Raw genomic sequence first — 22102 nt, 5'->3', positions numbered from 1 at the left:
GCTGAAACAAAAGCGAAACTGACCCAGGGTGTTTGTTAACTGTCCAAGCTGAATGACATGCAAAAAATAAACAAACGGTCCAAGTTCCACTAAAGTTTTAAAAAGTTAATGGAAGGGAGGGAATAAGAAAAATTGGCAAGATCTTCTCATCCGAATTTGATAGAACAGCAAACTCAAAATTTCCCTTTGATAATAACAGCGTATCATTTTTTTCCTCAAGTGCAGTAGAGAACCCATTAACGGACATTCAAACAATGCAACACATTAAAAAAGCAAGTTGTTTAATGTAGCAGCTTTCTCTATTTTTACCAAATTAATATTATTTGTGTAAAATACCAATTTATAAAAGTTTGTAATTTGTAATAGACTTCCATATATTAGCCTCTAAGTATTAGCATTATTTTCACAAACTAACAAACCTAAGATGGAATACAATTTCTCCGTTTATTTATAGTGGTTACGTGATTTGTCCAAGATCACCTGGTGAGTCACCGGCAGAGCAAGGACCAGACTTTGGCTTTTCTAAGTCTCATTTTTATCCCTAGTTTCTAGTTTATTAAGTACAGGGAAACGGAGGGAAGAACCAAGTTTCCCTTCTGGGCCCCCTCCCACCTCCACCTCTGGTCCATCACCCCCAAACCCCTCAAGGTAATAAACAAACGACACATAGGTGAAGGGGGCTGTGTGACAAATACTGCAGAGCGTCAGGGAGCGGGCTGGGAGGTACCCCCACCCCGCATGGCACCAGCACAGCACTAGATGAGAGAACAGCCCCTGTCCATTTCACCAAGCAGCTTCCTCGAGGAGGAGCCCGGGGCACGAAAGGCAGTTTGACAGACAGAAGGCTGTGGTGAGCCAGGAAGTACTAAGGAATCTGTGGCAACACACAGGAGCAGGGATGTGGTCACTTCACAGGCTTATTTTGCTTGGCAACTAGGAGGGAAAAGGGAATATAAAATATTGGCCTTTTGCTTTCTCCTCCACTTCCTCTCTTATTCACTCTTCCTGGTCCTCTTTCCTGTTCCCCACCTTGTAGCTTTCCTCTTGTGAAGAAAAATAAGGTCTGTAACTGATTTGCATCTCCGAAACATAAGCTAAATAATATATATTCAAAGGTTTAACCGTGAAGGAGAGAAACCAGACACCATATTTCCACGGGGTGTAAAATCAGCGCTATAGCAGAGAAGCAAGCATGTGGCTTTCACGGGCAACGCTCACCCTGTGTCTAAGCCAGACTCTCACCTGGGTCCAAGCTGGTCAGGACATTCCTTGCGCTTTCTCGTCTCTGCCCTGGATGGGTCAGAGGTATTTTCTCCCATCCCACTCATCTTGAACACATATCAGCAACTAAAACAGAAAACAAGGAGGAAAGTTCAAAGAGCTGATGATAAAGTGTCTGATCCATTTACCAACAATGAAAAAACTTTGACTTCAACCAGAAATTTGACTACGGTAATTAACACATTGCTTTGATTGATGTACATGCATAATAACTTCTACTGAAAAGGCTGCTTTTTTTTTTTTTACCTTGCTGAAAGGTTAGGCGAATGTAAAGGTTAACATTTAAAACACAAACAAGCCTAGCTCACTGGGCCCATACTCGTTAAACAGGACCTGTGCTTCATCGCCACAGGAACCGCAGGCTCCTCGCCCTGGGTTTCTGCTGCCAGCGTCCAGTTTCAGGAGCCCTCTTGCACCAGGTGGAAACTACAGGTGTTGGAAGGGGCTCCTCCCAGTCTCTGTTTTGCATTGGCCAATGTGACGCCTGTGCCACCCCAGCTCAGCCATGACAGCCCCCGGAAGAGGCAGTGCTACGTCATGAAGCTGAAGGTTTCCAAATCTGACCAGGTACATAGGACACCCCTCTGTCTCCGAGCCCTGCACAAGGCCGCCTGAGCAATGCCCTTCAAACAGGAGGTTCCTGACTCCCTGTGGAGTCCTGGGGTGGGGGTGGTGGGGGTCCCTCCCCCACAGCAGCTGCCTCCCTGCTCCCTGAGCACACCTCTCAGCCTGGTTTCCTCTCTCACACCCTGTCCCCTGCCCCCACCGCCACCCTGTTATCAGCAGCTGTCGCCCAAGGTCTCAAGATGCACTCAAAAAATCAGGTAACAGCATTGATCCCAATAGAGGAGGACAATTACTGCCTCCTGCTTGCTGAATTCCTTTTGGCAAGAAAATAAAAGGACATATAATAAGAGAATCATTGTCTTCATAACGGTCATCACTGGCAGAATCAAAACAATGTTTCAAGACGCAAAGAACAAGAGCAATAGAGGATGAGTTCTAAACGAGCTGAACAAATGGCCTAACAAGATTCTGAGGAAATGGAAGATGACTGTTGCTCAAGGTGCTCAATAACTGCTTCGCCGCCCGTCCCCTGCCCCCCAAAAGTCTAAGTCAGCATTTAAAAACCTTCCCTAGAGCTCCAATTCTATGCGATTTCCCCCTTCCTTTTTCCCTCCAGGCTTCTAAAATCACTTTCTCGGTATTTTACTTTCTAGAGTGGCTTTTCTTCCTTTCCATGCTGGAAAAATCAGAGGGAAGGGCAGTTAGTAGAAGGTCAAAGGCGTGAGGAAGACGCTGGTGAGCAACAGGCTAATGAAGAGCAAGGACAAAGAGGAAGGTGGGCTACGAAAGCGCCGCGGAGACTGACCACCGTATCACTGTCGCACACGCGTCAACCGGCCGAGCTGCTGCCCTGGGGACATCTGGATGCTCCGCTCACTACAGTTACTTCTTATGGCCTCAGCCCTGATCCAGGGAGGCAGAGGAGTTGATTTTTTTAGGAGTCCTGTGTAAGCAGGACGAAGAAACACTGTAGCAGTTGAGCGACTTTGCATCAATTGCACATTCTGTTCAAGACCTTACAAAGGAGGGGACATATCTGAACGTTAAAGCCTGAGCTTCCTGCTGATGGGAGCAATGTAACCAAGTCCCAAGGTCCTGTGCTGTCATCACACTTTGGGGCTGATAATAAGTGTATCTGTATTTAGTTACTATGCATTTAGCATTTACCAGGACATTTACAGATGTAACCTAGTCATCAAAACCAGACTCAGAGTGCGCAGTAGGGCAGAGAAGCAAGGCCAGTATCCGTGTCCAAGTCCCACCTGGTTAGTTGTGGGACCTTAAGAAGTTGCTTCTCGTGCCTTAACCTTTTCACTGCGTTAATTGATTTCAAGTTTGTTCTCCAAAATGAGTCAAAAATCCACAGAAAATAATGACAATATTTACATTTTAGGTACATACAGTTAAGGTGCTACATTTTATTAAGATAAATGATTCCTTTAAAGTATAAAAATGTCCTACTGTTATTCATTCTTGAAAAACACAAAACTATACGAAAATGTACGTCTGCTTTCCTAAACTTCCTTTCCGGAACACTGAGCTCGTGGGGTAAAGTCGCATGCCGCAGCGGAAGTGTTAATTACCTCTCCTGTAAAATGGGGATCATTACTAGCATCTCAGCACAGGGCCAGGGAGCGGATTCACAAATGGCAGAACTGGGATTTATAAACAGGCTCCCACACTCCGGCTCTGAACTGCAATGTCACGGCAGAGGTCTCGCAGCACATGAGCCATTCTTCCTCTGACCATGTTGTCACAGGTCAGGTGGGGAAGCAGCAAGACCTGGGCTGCCACTGCTTTCATGCTTGACTCTTTCCCCCTCATCTAAGCGTCACTTACTCATTCAAAGACTGCCTCATTCAAAGACTGCCGGGTCTGCTTTTGTTAAGTCAGGCTCAGTGCTGGGCGGAGCCTGAGGGAGGGGTGTCGGGCTCAGCAAGGTGAGGGGGAGATAAATGTGCATATAGGAAACACTTGCAAGTGAAATAGGTGAAGGTCTGATACAACCGATATGCAGTCCACTGTACTGTGACATCCGAGAAAGAAGAACCCTTTGCTGGGATGGGGGAGGCACTGAGCTGGGCCCTGAGGAACCAGGAATAATGAGGGGAGCGGAGCCAGGGCATTGCAGGGGGTACCAGAGGACAGAGCGGGAAGCAACAACCTGAACAACACAACCGTTCTCACACAATACCTTACATTCATTTTCAGGATTTCTCTGGGAACCACAATTCCCATGGTTTCAATCATGAGCATGTAAGAAAAAACATTACTCATCAAATCTGAGAAAGCTTTCAACAACAGCAAAACATTCCAGGGAATTTTCATCCTGGAAGCAGCTGTCCATAAATCATAAGAATTTAAGGAAATTTTTATCATCGAAATATAACCCTCAATATATAACAAAATACCCTATATACTAGGTATAGGCGTTAAGTTTATTGATGAAAACGGCTCTTTTCCCACCAAAAGTATTGCCATGTATATTAAAAGGCATAGTACTATCAGGAAGATCAGAATGCTTTTCAACAGACAGTAAGTGTTTTACGTCAAGCTGTATATACTCAGTTTGGAATTTCCATTAGCATTCGCGTCCTCTGCCTTTAAAGACCCCCAAAGAGACACTGATAATCGTACTTTGCATGAAGGAACAGCACTAATATAGTTCAGAAAAGGGACTAGCAGGGGATGAGGAGGGAAGCGAGGAGCTGACGTTACTGCTGTAAGTGCAGCAAACCCATTTGAACAAACTGTTTATATTTTACTTGAATCCACTCAAGGCTGGCTCACACACCACTGTATCTGTAACCTTAAAACATCATTCATTTTCCTGTTGAAGTGCCAAGTTTTCCCTTTTATTTTATGTGATGGTACCTTAATATTTCCTGAAAAACCAAAAATTTCAGTTTTATGAACATGCTTGATTCCGTATTTTTCTGTGTCTGCCCCATCCACCCCCTTTCTGACCCATTTTCCTGGGCTGTGTATGCCCAGTACATGTTGCCAACCAACCTTTGAACCACCAAAGGAAAAAAAAAAGATGTGTGTGGGGGGGTCTGTAGTAACTGGCCAAGTCGAGGGCTGGCGCATGCACCTTGCCAGCCTCCGCCGCCAGGCTGGGGATGCCCCTTCTGAATCCCTGCCCATCAACCAAGGTGAAAACAAGACAGACTCTCACGCAGAATAAAAAGGAAAGGGAGTGAATGCAGAGCTGGAGCAGGGAGAGGAGGAGGTGGGGAAGGTGGTGACAGGCGGCGGGGCTCCCGGGCCTCTCCACAGAGCCAGAAGTGGACGTGATCCCGTGAATTTATGCCCTGCTCCTCAGTGGACGGGCCAAATAAACACCAGCACTTCCTTAATGAGCTGCTCACAGAGAAGGACCGCGGAGCTCTCATCTAGATGACTGCCTGATATTAGTGCCCTGTGTGAGCCCAGCTGGCAGCGGGGGTTAGGATTTCACACCGGGACGTGTGGATGGGGGCTAGGTGAGTTAATTTTTCCCCCACTCAAGTGACACAGATAAAAACCGGAGACAGATAGAATGATAGATTAGATAGACAGGTAGATAGATCTATGACTTCCAGTGGGCACGTCCGCACAGAAAAATAAAATAAACTGTATGGATGGATGAGTTTTCATGCAGTTTTGTAGATCAAAGTGAAATACTGATTTCTGATAAAAAGGTAGAAGATAAAAAGACTGAAGGGCAGCATTGAAGGTTTACAAATTTCATTTTGCAAGCACGCCTGGAATAACAGTTCCTTAAAATTTCTGCATGTTTCCAACATTCACATGAAATTAAAATTCTTCAGCGTTTCACTCTCATTCTGAAACCGTTCAATGTACATCAGAAAAACTGAAAATGACACAAGTAAACTCTTGGGCCGTAACTGATGGTAATTACAGTCATTGAGAACATTTTCTACCAGATGTTGGGGGGTTGTGAAAGGACAAACTGGAAAAGCAGTTTCAATTTGTCCGTTCTTGTTATCTATAACAAAACAACAGTGCTGCTTTCACCGCGACAATACACCCTCCCTACGACCTGATCGCCTCTGGTAGAAACTAGATCATAAAGTTACAGCACATGAATAACAAGTTGTCTGGTTTTTTTTTTTTAAGTAAGATACTCTGGGAGGAGTGAACGATGCCAGTTAAACTTAGCATAAGCACAGAAAGCAAAATGAAATGTTAAACCTCAACACAATTTAAAGAATGTACTCTTTTTGCATGAAATTCACCAATGTAACTTATAAGGTAACGAAGCTGCTGCTCAGTGTAGCCTCTTGCCATGAAAGCTAGTTAATCACCCAGAATTCATGTACAATAACGTGCATTTTATCGCTTATCAGTACTGGCCATCTTCCAAACAAGGCCTATAAAACTGTCAGATTTATCATACGCTCCACAAATTCAGTTAAAGAATAAATAAGAGTAATACTGTTGCTGAAACGCAAACACAGTAAGCGGTCAAACATCAGATCTCAATTGCTAGTTCCAAGAAATACTTTCACAAAGTTAGGCCCTCTCTGAAACTCCTTACTTTGTGATGCAATTTATAATGAAATGACATACAAAGAGCTGTTGAAACAACCTCTCTTATCAACACCTGCCAGAGGAGGAGCTGCCTGATAAATCATCTAGCTCTTGCTATGAGACCAGAAAGGCTTCCACAGCTTCCAGGGCCTTCCAGGTTCTCCCTGCACTCGCTTTACAAGAAACAGGACATGACATTGTGTCATCTGGAGTGGGATTCTTTACAAGCTTCGTGAGAACTAAGAAATACTTGAGAAATACAAAAAAAAGTGTGCATCAATCTTCACTGAAGACACTTCTCCATTTCTATTCTATTAAACTCATTATGAAAGGATACTCTTTCAGAGCCGTCCATTGCTCACAAGCCCGTTTCAACAGTTAAAGGCACATTCACTGGTTCTTTATCACAAGTGGAAACACTTGCTCATTTCTAAACTAGAAACAGTTTCTCCCTCAAGGTACACTGTGTTGCAGGAGGGATCCCTTTATGTTACAAAAGCAAAATTTCTGGGCCAGACTCTGATAAGTATAAGACAACACAGTTTCTAATGCTTAAATACACAATATGTGCTTTTAGAAGGCAGATGCCCGAGAAAGGTAGAAAACATAGAGTGGGTCACCTTGGAAGTCAGTAATGCGATAGCAGCAGACACCGAATTGACAGAGGATGGGAAATACCTCTGTCAAGTGGACAGAATTACCCAAAGCAAACATTATTTTGGCACAACCCCAACTTCTGGCAAGAGTTAAACATATATTCTCTGCAGTAAATATGCAGATTATGCAAGATTATGTAGCTGATTCCTGTATGAACCAAGAAGCACCAGACGTGAAAATACAGCATAAGTAGACCAGTGTGGATTTACTCCAGGCAGGGACGAGAACACAGAGAAAAATCAAACCTTTTCTTTCCACTGGCAAAACAAATGATGAACTCCACACAGTGTTAGAAGATGCTATCCAATATTTCAAAAATAAACTTTAGCTAACAAAATGGTATATTATTTCCCCCAAAGTATTATTACTTTTCACTAGATCATAAGAACACTTTTAATTTCATCTTTACACCACGCTATATTGCTTCTTGCTTTTCATACAGTAAAATCTTAATTTACTCCTCATACCACAGTATGTATTTACAGATTCAGACTCATAAAACTGCACATTAATTCATACAGTGACAGTAGTTAAAATGCAAAGTTTTAGGAGACTCGCTTCATATAAATCCAGAATAAAAGGCATCTTGTTTGCAAACGAATTCTCAATTCAACTTTACAACTTTTGAGCAACTTACTGTATTCTTGACCTTTTTAAAAAAATTAACTGCAATAAGCCAAACACAAAGTACTTTTATTAGTTACGCTTTTTCAACACTAACACGCTGACAGTTTAAAGATGGAGAGGGCATTACAGAAAAGAACGCAACCTCCAACTCCACCTACTCTTCTCGGAGTAAAACGGCCTCAGCACCTACCTCTCTTAGGCTATTTCTTACTCCCTGGAACAGTAGTAACAACGTATAAGCAAATGTTTAAGCTAAAAATTCCTTCCTTTTCAACATGTGCTGCTCTTAGATTTACTTTTGTATAACGGCCTGAAAGTGGGATATTAGACAGTGACTAGAAGACATATTCCATTTTCTGACTGAAAGCCAATAATACTCATGAATTTTTTAGCTGAAACACACTTCAGGATGCCATTGGGAAGCCTGTAATAAACACATTAGGCTGCAAATGGGCGGCAGCAGCTCTTTAACACATGCTGCAATAACCAGATAAATGCTAAATTCATGTTCACTGGTTACACAAATATTTTGCTGTAACATTTCCATCATCCACATCTCTCTTAAAGAAGGAAAAACCCTCCCCTAAAGTCTTATCTTAGCAACATGCAGTGCCGAATACCTAAGTAGCAGGGAGCTGTTCTAAACTATCATTACACGGCGGGGATGTCTAGTCTGACATCAGTGGCGTAAGATGGTTCCTACTTGCTGGGTTCTCACAGGCCAAGTTCCTTAAGATAGCAGTCACCGGGCCGCTTCTATATCCAGCGATGTCAGCCAGCGCTCATACAGCCAGGAATAGCAAGGCTAGGTTTTAATAGGCCTCAAATGAGAAAACATCGAGGGAAGAAGCTGCATTCCTTGCATAATGTAAGCATTTCCCGCCCCGTGTACTGCGTCCTATTTAATATGCAGAAAACCGGTTTTCACTGACGGCCTAGCGTTTTGGAAAGAAGTCATCAAACTAAGAACCACAATGGAGTGCTTGTGTTTGAGTTTCATAACTTGCCCAGATTAAAATTCAATTATCTTCCTTTATTCTGAAACCCATTTTAGATTTATGAGATTAAAAAAACCTTGGTAATCTGTGAAATTTCCTAAATGGCAAAGGCAAGACGGTGGGACCTACGTAAAGAGTACTTTCGTTATTCCAGTTGTAAACAGTTTTTAAATAAATAAATGAGAGTCCTCTCCGGTATAACGCTGTTTACTTTTTCGCTAACATTTATTGAGTACTGTACTTATTCTGAGTCAAGCACTTTGCACATATTTTCTTGCTTAAAATCCCACATTTTTGTTTTTATATGTCCTTTCTCTCTCCCCCCACCTCGTCCTCTGCCCTTACAGATTACCTAACCTCTCTAACCTGTCTCTCTAAGTAATTTGCCCAAGTCACAGATAATAAATAACAGGCCAGTAGTCAAATTCAGGTATAATTATAATAACTATATCAGTTATTGGGTGCTTGCCACCTTGGCAGGCATTCTCTACGCATTTTACGTGTATGTTCCTGTAACGACATATGATTACACCATTTTACAGATTAGGAAACTGAGGTACAGGAGAGAGAAAGTAACCTGACCAACGCCGCACAGGCAGGAAATTTTAGAGCTCATAACAGAATCCAAACAGTTCCTCACTTCTTAACCATTGCAATGTGAGTGCTGAGGTTCCTATACTTTTCTTATTATTTAAATATAGTTGCTATAAAATATTATATTAGTTTCAGGCGTACAGTATAATGATATTTATATACCTTACAACGTGATCACCTGTCACTGTGCAGACTTATCACAATACTATTGACTATATGCCCCTTCAGAGGTTCCTACACTTTAATACTGTCTTTGAAGAGAGAAACTAAAGTTAGGCATATTATATGAAGCTGTATATTTTAATTTAATTTGATAAACAGTAGACATGCAATTTGAAAGTACTTTTCTTTTTGCTAAAAATGTAACAGTGTCTATGTAAAATACAAAACACTGCTTTCTGTAAAAAAAAAAAAAGTGCATTCTTTCAAATCATTCATCTATTCAGTCAATAAATAATTAAAGCGCTAGGCACTGTTGTAGGCAACAAACGTCCCTGTCTTCCTGTGCCTGACGTTCTAGTGTGGAAAGGAATCCATGCCTCAGCTCACAAGCAATTATTTCTCAAAGAGAAATGAAGTATTATTATTATTATTATTATTATTATTTTTTATGAAGTTATGGAAGTAACAAAACCAGCTAGGAATTATCTCTGGTGCACCAAGAATGCTGAGTTTCAGTCAAAACACTAATGGCCTCTTTTCCTATAGAATCAGAAGTAGTAATTTGTTAATTTAAAAAGTCAGTTATCAAGAGCAATTATAGAAAATGATATCTATTACCTTAATCATTTCATTTCAACTTGACACATAAAAATCTACATTTGACTTTCAGTTTCACACTGTCTTTCTTGCATAGATCTTATCTGTTATTAAGGCATTGTCTATGATTTCCAATTTCTGTTTATTTATAATAGACCTAGAACTTACAGACACTTAGATTTCTTATAAGAGCTTATGAGGTATAAATTTTTATTATTTTTTCCTCGGTCTTTTATAGATGTGTTGCATATACCTATCTGGCAGAAATTGTTGTCCACGTGATTGAGGTTTTCAAAGCATTCATCTTAGTTTTTATAGAAACATATGTGCCTTTTCAATCTCATACTCAATCAGTTATATAGTATTTAATTAAATTATGAAATTGCGGTAACAAGTACAACTGGCATAAACCAGTTTGGACAAGCAGCTAGCTCTGGGTCGGCAGGCAGGACCACTGCTGGGGTAGACGCATGGGGTGGGCTGCATGGCTCACCAGCCTGGTGGGGCACTGGCGAATGGCAGCGTCAGTCCTGACTGACAGAGGGGAATGCAGACCACGTGGTTAATCCAGCCTATCTGTCCCAACGGAGGTTGATTAAGAAAATATGAATTCACACAAAGCTAACCTGAAAGCAGAGGTCATTCAGCAAATACTGAGTATCTATTATGTGCCACGCATGGTTCTAGGTGGTGAGGGATGTGGCAATGAACAAAACAGACCAAGTCTTTTGCCCATGACTCTGATATTCTAAAGAGGAAGGGGGAGGGGAGAAAGAGTGAAGCAAACAAACATTTACTGTATCAGACAGTGATGAGAACTATAGAGAAAAATAAGGTAGGGTCAGGATAGAGTTCAACGTAGGTGGGGTGAGAGGTACTATTTTACACAGGTGATCAGCAACGTTCTCTCTTGAAAGAGTGACATCTGGGCAGAGTCCTTTCTAACAGAACTCTTAAGATTCAGAATACATAAAAAAAAAGAAGGAAGATTCATAATAGAATTTCTTTACTACACAACCATTACAATAAAATCCACGAGAAGTGGTACAGTGTAGGGCTAAGAGCACACCCTCTGGGGGCAACTCCGGCTCGGAATCCCAGGAATTCCCGTGTTAGTTATGTCAGTGAACAGCTTTGGACCTAAACTTTTTCATTTGGAAAACTGTAGGAATAATCATACATACTTTGTAAGTTTGCTGAGAGCATGACACGCAGAGGAACAGAACAAAGACTGGCACCTCGTCGGGGCTTATTTAATAAATGTCAGATATTATTGAGGACTGAATTTAATAGCATATAAATGTTTATGAAATAATCTAAGCTGATGGTGAATACAGTGGGAGAGAAAACATACTTTACAGAAAAAAACTGGAAGAAAATTCACCAAGGTATTATTCAAGCCGTTCAATTGTTTTGATGGGCACTATGGGTGTAATTTAATTTTTGTGTTTTCCGAATTTCCTTCCATTAACACATCCGATTTTCATGAGTTTACAAAAAAGAAAGAAAGGAAGGAGGAAGGAAGGAGGAAGGCTTGGTCATTTGGACTCACGACTATATCCTCTTCTCCTTAACTTGACAAATTTCTCGTGTTTTCTCTCCGACTGATGTGACTCTTTTAAAGCAAGAAAAATACCCAAACCACAAATACGCGTTCCAGCAAAGGTTATTAAAATTGCTCTTCTTCTTTAGAAAAACTTTATCCTTCAAGTTCAGCTGCAAGGCATCTCCTTTATGGAGGCTCCCGTGATGCCACTAAGAGGAAACACAAGTTCCCTTCGGCTTGTCCCCCAGCCGTGGTACGTAAAGTAAAACGACATTTCTTTGTCCTGCGTCACTACTTGCCTCTGTAGGAGAGGGTCCGGGGCGTCCCTTGGCACCGCTGCCCTCATGAGCCAGCCCGGGACGGCCCCAGCAGACCCCCACTGCCGCCTCTCACTCCTGTCTCTGGGTACCAGTGGTGAGATTCCAGGCACTCATTTTTTCCTCCCTTTCCTCATTCACATTCATTTAACTCCGAACTTTCTTAAGAGTTCTTCTGTCTCCGATCAAACAGGAAAACAAGGTAGGGGTGTAACTTTTAAGCGTGCTGCAGGAACAAAGTGTAGGACCCAAATTAAATGCTTGTTGTTAGAGAAGAAATAAGGTACACAGTTCGAGTCCCCCTTTGGCAGTTTAAATTGTTTCCTTACAAGGGGAAAACCTGTACAAGAAGTCTTTTTCTGAAATACTCTTTTTCTGCGCTTTCTCTGTTCTCCACCAGTCTTTTACATCAGCGGAAAATGAGCAAGGAGGAAGAACTTGGTTTGGTGGAAGGACCTCTGATTAATTTTTTCACCATACAAATTCCTACAAACTTCCTTTGGGTTAGATTGTTACAGTAACTTCAAATAGTATTTGCTATGAGGCAATGATTGCCATTACAAATAGAAAAAGGCAGCTTTGGATTAACAGAGGGCCCTCCTCCTCCAAAAGAACAAAACAAAACCAAAAACCTTCCAATTTGGTCTTGTAAAAATAAGCCAAATTAAGCATTTTTATTTGCAAATAACATACCATTTCGTTTTTTCTCAAATGTTGGATTTTGGTAATCATCAAAACCACCCCTACTGTAGCTCATGAGATTTATATTTCAGCTGAAGTTTCAAACTTGGGACATACAAACAGCTTTCAGTAGACGTACAATCCCATTGTTATTACTGCGATTGTACGAAGGAGCCCAGCTCTCTGGCCTCAGGATCAGAGGTCAGGGAGCCCCCCAGTTTAGATGAACTTTGTGCAGAACACAGAGTTGTCTTGGAGACCTGTAAATGGAGGATTTTCTTCCCTTTTTATAGCTCCAAATGGAGAGTTACTGCATTTTGTGGAACTAAAAATATAACTGGACTTAAGAATGCTGGCTTCTAATGAGCCCTTGGGTGATTAATACAAACTTAAACACAAAGGAGCTTAAATAATGTAATGGATTAAATAAGGGTGGTCTAGAACAGGCACTGAAAAGAGAAAACCCAACTCCTAGTGTAGAATGTGCTGTTCTCTCTCTTTTTCAAAAAACTAGTCCTAAAACCTGTTTGTACTAAGCGCGTAAATGGTAATTGTTGTAAAAACTACACCCATGGATAAAGATCTGGAAGACTGCTGTACCTTATTTAACTATAATAGGCAAGTAATAAGCATGAAATGAAACTTAAAAGAAATGAAGATAATTGCCTGACACCTCAGAGACAGCTAACTACTATATTATATTCCTTTTGTCTGGTAATAACTCAAAAGGATACAAATTCATTAAGCTGAAATTTGAACCCTGGTTCTAATAGGGCCAGATGGGTGTGCAGAAAACTAAGCTCCTGGAGATGTCACAGCACGTAGGTATATGTGCTCGTAACACAGGCATAGGAGTTCTTTAGTTTGGTGTTTGTTTTAGGCCAATGTCTCTAAACCTAGAGTAATGACTGTTCCTTACGGCGAAACCACATTTCAGCTCTGGACAATTACGTTTCACAAGGCTAAGTTTCTAAGGAATACAGGTCTCTTTTTGGTATTAAAAAATACAACCTAAATTATAGAGTTTTAATTTAAAAATTGATTTACGTTTCTGTCCTTCTGATGTTTAATTGCACTGATAACTCCTGAGTAGCTGCCCAGTGGCCATTGCGATACAATCACTAAGAAACAGAACTTAACCTCAAGAAATCAAAGATTTAGGAAGAAAGAACAAGTATGGAATTAACGAACACAGAATACTGCATCCATGAAAAACACAAAGTGCTGAGGAGGGGGAGTACTTTTATTGTGGGAAGCCTTGGCAGAGGTCATACGAACGCAGGAGATGCGTTTTCAAGAATGGGTACAATTCTTCAAAATGAAGCTGGGGTGGTGATAAAGAATGGATCCCACCTGCAAGAGCAGCCAAAGGGTGCAGGTGCTAAAGAGAAAGGCTGGGCTGGAGCTGCAGGGTGAGGCTGCGAGGACATGGGGCTGCCACCATGGAGTCTGGGCCATTCCCTCATCCCCTGACCTCTTTACCTCCAGGTGGCTGTCAGGCCTGGGTATGGTGCTGGCAGCACCCTACCTCACCCAGGGCAGCCGCAGCGCTGTGGTTCTCCGGGCGCCCTCTAGGAACTGCGAGAAACGCACTCTAGCTAGAACCTGGCCTGACTGAATGAGGAAGTCTGGGGTTTGAGGAACTGTGGGGGCAGCATAAGTCCTTTCTGGGATCTGAAGCCTGCTGAGGTTTACAAACCCCGGCCCTAAAATTTAGACAGAAATTTTCTTGCCCCATCAAGGACCTGAAATCTGACTAACTCATAGTAATTATCTTCTTCTCTGAGGGAGAAGGAACGGGAGAGGTAAGGCAGAATACATTTTATTCACTGAATTCATTTATTCACCAGATAAGAACTCACTTTGTAGAGTCAGAATATAGAAAACCTTAAATGCTAGAATGAGTGGTAGTTCCTACTGATTTAATGAACCCTGGGCACAAAGCAAAGTTTCGAGCCAGAGGAGGTAAAATCAGGTAGGCTCGACAGATGAGCATGGCGGTGGTACACACGGCACCTCACCTTTGGCAGCGTGGGGGGGACGGCGGAAGACTAGCTAATAGGATGTGATTGCAAAAGGCCGCACACTGTATGACAGCATTTATACGAAACATCCAGAGTAAGCAAATCCATGGAAACGGAAAGCAGATGAGTGGTTGCCAGGGGCTAAGGGGAAAGGGAAATGGGGAGTGAATGCTAATGAGTGCAGTTTCTTTTTGGGGTGATGAGAATGTTCTGGAACGGGTGTGGTGATGGCTGCACAACCTGTGAGTAAACTGAAAACCACCGAAGTGTGCACTTTATAAGTGTGAATTTTACCTAAATTATATCTCAATAAACTGTTATTAAAAATAAAAAACAACAACAAGAGAAAACAACAAGCCCCACAAGCCTCCTCAGCCTGATGCTGAGAACCTGGCAATATGTGGAAGATAAACGGATGGTTTGCAAGTATTTACAAAGCACACTGGCGAGTATTATGAGCAAGGATGACTTCTCAAACAACAATTCATCACAAATGAATTTTCCTCACTCGTTTTGCTAAAAGATTAGAGTAGGAATTTCATTTTTTTAAGTTTTATTTTTGCTTAATCAATGTAATACATGATCATCGTAGAAAACTCAGAAAATACAAAACGCAAAAGGAAAAAATTACATGTTTCCACTACCCAGAGGATCACCATTAACTGTAAAAAAGGTTTGCTCAGTGTTCTAAATATACTGTATGTATATATACAATTAAGCACAAACTGTATACAGTCACGCGCTGCTTAACGACGGGGCCACGTCCTGAGACACGCGTTGTCAGGCTGCTTCACCCTGGTGCGAACAGCACAGACCCCACTCACAGACCTGGAAGGTCTAGCCCCCTGCACACCTGGGCTGTGTGGTGCAGCCACTGCTCCTGGGCCACAAGCCTGCACAGCACATCACTGTGCAAAACATGAGATGAAATCAAGCACAAGAGAAAATGACGCAATCAGGAGAGAGGTAAACACGACAGGTGTGAGGCCATTGGTGAAAGACAGCACACTGTTTTATAGCAAACTGTTTTTTTATAAGTAGAAAGAGTACAGTCTAAATCACGATAAAAGTATAGTGTAGTAAATACATAAACCAGCCCCAGTATCGTTATCAAGTATTATGTACTGTACATAATTGCATGTTACACAGCGCAGGTTTGGTGACACCAGCATCGCCACAAACAGGTGACTAATGCATTGTGTTATGACGCTCTGATGTCACTAGGGGACTGGGAGTTTTCAGCTCTATTCCAATCCTATGGGACCACGGTCCTATACACAGTCCACTGTTGACTGAAACGTTGTCATTTGGTGCATGACTGTAAACAATTTTATAGATGCTTTTCTTCTTAACTGTTACACACTAAAATTCCCCCATGATAGTAAATGTCTTTATCAACATAATTTTTAATGTTTCTATAATATTCCGTCACATGAAGATACCGTAATGTATTTAACCATTTTTTCTATAATCATTTAAATTGCTTCCATTTTTTACTACTCTAAATAACACTGTGATGAATAACTTTTACATAAATACTGATCCACATATCTGATTATTAACAATAATTAATAGTCTCAATACAGTAGTCTCTGAAATGTAATTACTAAATCAAAGGTGATTACATGTGACCCTAATTTAAATCTATTTATGTATAGTGTCAAACTATTTCCCAAAAAAGGCTGCATTAATTTACAATCATCTCAGCAGGGTCTGTGAGTTCTCATCTCATCACAATCCACAATAGTAACAGGTATCATCATTTTTAAAACCCTTTGCCAATCTGAAGATTATGGCATGACACCATTTTACAATTCAAACTTATAACTGGTAATTGAATATGGTTATAAGCACTTCATTTTTACTTAGACAAAGCATGTTGAGTCAGGGACATAGCAGCTTAGATACAGTATGTTTGGGTCAGCTAGTTATTTGACATAATGTTATTGTGGAGATGGAAGCAAAATGTAGGTTCCACTGGAGGTTCCCAAATTTGGCTACTAATGAGTCACCTGAAGAATTTTTAAAAATATGGATTTCCTGGTTCCACCGCAGACCAACTACATCAGAACCCCCTGCAGGACGACGACCCCAGTGCCGAGCTGACGCCTGCCCAGCTCTGACCGGGAAGGAAGAGCGGGTTTGGAACCACTGGGCTGGACGACAGTGGGAATTAGTCAGGGCTGGTGGAGTAACATTCTTGGTGTTAATTAACTGATTACTATAAACAAAGAGAAGTTCTTGAGTCTATTTTTTAAAATAAGAGACTTCAGAAAACCATCTGTTTTGTCAGACACGCAGATGACACAAAGCACAGCCATCGTGTGATAACAAGATTAATTTTTTGAAAATATTAACATTAGCAGTCCAGCATAAGGGGTCCAAACCAGCACGATGGCATTACCTACTCAATATCTTTGCATAATTAAAACAATGTGAACACTTACAAAAACATACTTTAAAAAAGACAAGGAAAAACCCTCACAACCTTTCTGCTGCAGCGCACTCACTATTCAGATTGGGGCGAAGGCGAAACTTCCCCCACATTTCGTCGCCCCTCCCCCCATTATTCTTATTCCGTCCTGCGCTTCTCCCCTAATACAACCGATACCAAATCTCCTGCACGCTGCGCCTCTTCCTGGCCTGCAGAAGCCCTCGCTCTGCAGTGACCCACTCCCCACGCACTTAGGCGGGTAACAGCAAACGGCGCCTTCCGGGCCTGCAGACAGGCGCCCCCTACGGGCCAGTCCGTAGACGCGGCTGCTCTCATTACACAGCGACCAGAGGGAGGGGTGTCGCGCTGCGTTCCTCAGAGCGGCTACTGGCCCGGGCCCTAGTCCAGGGTGGCTTTGTATAAAAAATCTCAGGTCCTTTGATGCCACAGAACACCCTCTTACTATGGTGCAGTCTGAAATTTACCAACATGCCACTTAATCCTCCACACGTACTAAAAATGTTGGCATTCGATTAGTTCTTCCTTTCTCGCCCAAATCTGGTCATCATCCTGCAAGATTTCAGTCTGTGTGGATGAGCTAGTATCTATCCCCACAGGTCCTCATCTGTCTCAATTCCAACACAATTCACCTCCACTTCACTTCAACTACTACCTCCTATAACCATACCCTGAACCCTGTTAACACCAGAATTGATGCCACTCGAATGTCACTTTTTGCCCATAACCTCCAAGCACACCAGCTCTTATTGCCTTCTTCCTCAACAACTGGTCCTCGGTGTATAAGGAACTGAGGTGCCATGCCCCCTTCACTCATCTCATTTCCTTCCCCGCCTAGCTAGGCCCACCACCAGCCCCGGGGCACCCACGGCTCCCTTTCACGCATCAACTCTTACAGAATTCATTCTGTAAAAGTTAATCCTAAGATTTCTCCACTCTCGTAAGTGGGAGGCTGAGGACTGATGGAGAAAGTCACTCAGTGAAGGGATAGAATGGGCCCCACAGACATTTCAAGGTTTCTAAGCTTGCCTTAGACCCACAGTCCCGCCTGCCAATCCATTTCCTTGCTTTCAAGACAGCTCTAGAACTTGCATTTACCCCAACAGTGATTTCCAGCTCTCACCACTTCAGCAAATGGCTCTGCAGTTTTACTCAACTTCCCTTCTCCTCTTACTTACAAAGACGTCCAGCGCTATGTCCAGCAGCAGTCTGGGGTCTGAGAGGACGGGATCTCTCCTCTTGTAAACACCAACCATTCCAACCCCACGTCCTACTTCCCTCCTCACCTTTGTGAGGCTTGCTACAAAGCTTCTCTTTATCAAATTTTCAACCTTTTCCTCTCTGCTTTAACCTACAAGCATTCTCAGGTCATTTCCATCCTTTTAAAAAAAATGCCCCTTGAGTCTGCGTCCTTCTCTAGTAACTGTCTAATTTCACATCTTTCCTTCACATCTGAACCTGTCCAAACACTACAACTCTTACCCAGACCACTTGGGGGCCATAGAATTTAGAATTCAGATAGATAGATATATTTTAATTTTAGAAAGAGAATATGTGGCATATACCATATTTCACAACATCCCCACAGGGGCCTGTAGAAACATTCTGTAATCGAATTCAATATTATTTGTGCAGTGAAATGTATGAATATTCACGTAAGTGGGACAAATGAAGATTATAAATCATCTCACATCCATTCAGGTCAGGTTTTACTGCCAAATGAGTTATGAAAACCTTTCCATTTTCAGAGTTTGTTGAATTCTGAGATTCAAATAAGGGAACAGAGGCCTGTAGTTTATTCCTAGTCCCTTCCACTCACTCCATGACCCCCAACAATTATATTTCTTTCACCATCACTCCATTGAATTTGCCCTGTCTAGTCTTCCGTGGCATTCGGAGGCCAAGCGTGCAGGAGTTCTGTCACCGAGCCTTTCTGCTGTTTGTCACCCGTGATCATGTCTCCAGGTGATCCCTCCTTGACCCCGCGACTCTGAGGTTCCACGACACAGCCTCTCCCAGGCCCTCCTCTTAGGCCGCCTAATTATTCTTTCCCCATCGCTCCTACTGATATGCCTCCTTGCAGTTATCCCAGCCTCCACCTCTATTTCAAACTTACATTCTTAACAGGGATTCTTGGTCCAATACCCACCTCGGTTGTCTTCTTTTTAAAATTTATTTTCACCAGCTTTATTGAGGCGTAATTCACAAGCCATAAAATTCACCCTTTTAACCTATGCATGTCAGTGGTTTTAGTCTAATCACAGAAATGTGCAACCATCACCACCTCTAATTCCACAGCATTTCATCACCCCAAAGGAAACCTCAGACTCATTATGCAACTACCCCCAGGCCCTGGCAACCACTACCACGCTCAGTTTCTAGATATTTGCCTAATCTAGACATTTCCTATAAATGGACTCATGTAATATGTAGCCATTTGTGTCTCACTTGTTTCAAGTAGAACAATGTTTTCAAGGTTCAGCAATATTGTAGCACATGTCAGTGTCTCGTTCCTCTTTATGGCCAAACATTCCAATGTGTGGGTATACGACATTTTATTTATCTATTCACCAGCTGATGAACATTTGGACTATTTCTACTTTTGGTCATTAGGGATAATGCTGCTATGAATATCTGTGTGCAGGTTTTTGCATAGATATATGCTTTCAATTCTCTTGGATATATACCTAGGAAGGGAATTGGTGAGTCATATGCTAACTCTATGCTTTAACTTTTGACGAACTGCCAAACTGCTTTCAAAGGCGGATAAACCATTTTGTTTTCCCACTAACCATGTCCAAGAGTTCCAACTTTTCCATATCCTCGTCAACACTTGCTATTTTCCTTTCAAGTTTTAAAATTCCAACCATTTTAATGGGTATGAAATGTTTTGGTTTGGCCTGTATTTCCCTAATAACGAAATGATGTTGGGCATCTTTCCCTGGGCTTATTTGGGCCACTGCACGTCTTCTGTGAAGAAATGTCTATTCGAGTTTTCGTCTAGTTTAAAATTACGCTCCGCAGTGATCCTTAGCCCCACCGTGCAGTGATGAACTGCTCTGAGAATCTGATCAAAGACAAAAAGTGCGACACCCTGTATACAAAATAAAGTCATACAGTTCTTACGAGTCCCTACCCCACTAAAGCCATCACTTAGGGACCTCCCAGATGAAGCACCCTTGCTCTACACTACACCACAGGTTCTCAATGATGGCTGCATATTTAAAAACCTGGGAAGTTTTTAAAACTACAACATTACCCGTATATGCTAAAAAGAACTGAGCAGGGACTTACAGATACTTACATATTCACAGCTGCAGCATTCAGCCTAACAAACTTTATCAAACTAAATAAAGGGTTCGGTACTATCTGTAGTTTCAGGCATCCCCTGCAGATCTTGGAACACATCCCTCAACTGTACGTACGGCACTGCAACATGAATGAACCTTTAAAACATTACGTTAAGTGAAAGAAGTCAGACACAAAAGGCCACATACTGTGATTCCACTTATATGAGGTACCTCGACTAGTCAATTTTATAGAGACATGAAGTAGAACAGAGGTTACCTGGGGCAGGGGAGAAGAAGAAATGGGGGTTACTATTTAATGGGGCAGAGTTTCTGTTTGAAATGACTAAAAAAACTTCTGGTAACGTACATTATGACCGTACTTAATGTTATAAAACTATACACTTAAAAATAGTTGAAATGGTAAGTTTTGTTCTGTGTATTTCACCACAAATTTTAAAACCAGCACAGATGACCAGGACACCACTGCAGACCCAGTAAATCAGAGATTTCCGAGGTGTGGGCTGACCATCGGTACGTCGCTTAGACGCTCTCTGGGTAATTGCAATGTTCAAATTGGGTAAAGACCTGCTGCTGCACCCACTTCCATGACTTCCCAAATCTTTCTTTCCAGCCTTCACCTCTCAGAGGTTCCACCTCAACATCCAGCTAGGGGTCAACTCACAAAATTACGCTCATCCACCCCTCCTCCTCACCCCGAAACTGACCCACCTGAAGGAGCACCCATCCACCGACAGCACCCTTACACGTCTATATTCTCCCCATCAAATCATCAATAACGTGCCAAGGCCTCTTAAATATTCTCAAGCCACCCCTCTCGACACTACGACAATCACCACTGCTTCTGGTCGAGGCCATCATCTCCGACCTGGATAATCTCCTGCTTACAATTGTCCATCGACTCCGCTCCCTCCCAGAGCAAGGCCACGCTGCCTCACGTGTCGCGTAAGCTGCCCTCTGGTCTCGCCCGTGCCCACTCCTCCAGGCTCATCTCCCGCCCTGTTCCGTCTGCCCTGGTAACACAAGCCGGACGTGGTCCCTCCCCTCCCGCGTACTACTTCTCACCTCTTTTCTTGTGCTTGTTACACGTGCAACAAACCACATGTCTTGCCCCCTTTTGACTAACTCCCACTCATCTTTTAAGACCTAGCTCAGATGACCCTGTCCCCAAAATTAAATTCCTTTCCTCTGTCTTTTAATAGCCTGTATATAACTCTACGATTAACCACATATATCATAATTATTTGTCTTTTTCCCTACCAAATGTTAAGCTCCTGGAGGAGCAGAAACTAAGTTTCATCTTTTTATCCTAGGTCCTTATATCAGAATGCCTGACATGCAAACAATGAATATTCACTGAATAAATTGCTTTACAAACTGCTAGAATGTGAAGCAATGTCACCAAAATAGGCAACCACTGAATATTTACTGTGCTATACCTGCATTCTTGTATTTGATTTTCACAAAAACTTATGAAGTTATTATTATCATTCCCTGAAGTGTCCAAGGTCAAACAAACCAACAGGTGGTAGAAGTTAGATCTCTGGAGCCTGTGCTTTCTCTCCAGCATACTTCGTTTTTCATTTGATGAATATACAAGTCTCCTTATCTGTGCATAGCTCATCTCCTCCAGGAGGTATTTCTGTCCAGTTTTGTTCTCTATGATTTCTTAAAACTTGTAACCTTAACATAGTATCCTTTAAAAGTTACTATGTAATATTCGTAACCAGCATAACTACCCACAAAGACAAAAAG

At 42.1% G+C, this 22102-nt stretch overlaps 1 protein-coding gene across 8 annotated transcripts in view; it reads right to left on the bottom strand.

Moving 5' to 3' along the window:
- Positions 1-22102, bottom strand: part of NCOA2 (nuclear receptor coactivator 2) — a 257843-nt gene that overhangs the window by 91410 nt on the left and 144331 nt on the right. For all 8 annotated transcript variants that reach the window (XM_088799375.1, XM_019726156.3, XM_019726165.3 and 5 more), the window contains one exon: positions 1243-1347. In XM_088799375.1, the coding sequence (XP_088655501.1) occupies positions 1243-1328 (86 nt within the window). In that variant the 5' untranslated portion in view covers positions 1329-1347. The remainder of the gene's footprint in view (positions 1-1242; positions 1348-22102) is intronic.

The sequence above is a fragment of the Rhinolophus sinicus genome, chromosome 7 (genome assembly GCF_057876585.1).
Source record: "Rhinolophus sinicus isolate RSI-liver-muscle chromosome 7, RSI-T2T, whole genome shotgun sequence".
Taxonomy (NCBI): Eukaryota; Metazoa; Chordata; class Mammalia; order Chiroptera; family Rhinolophidae; genus Rhinolophus; species Rhinolophus sinicus.
This window is presented reverse-complemented; position numbering and strand designations above follow the sequence as displayed.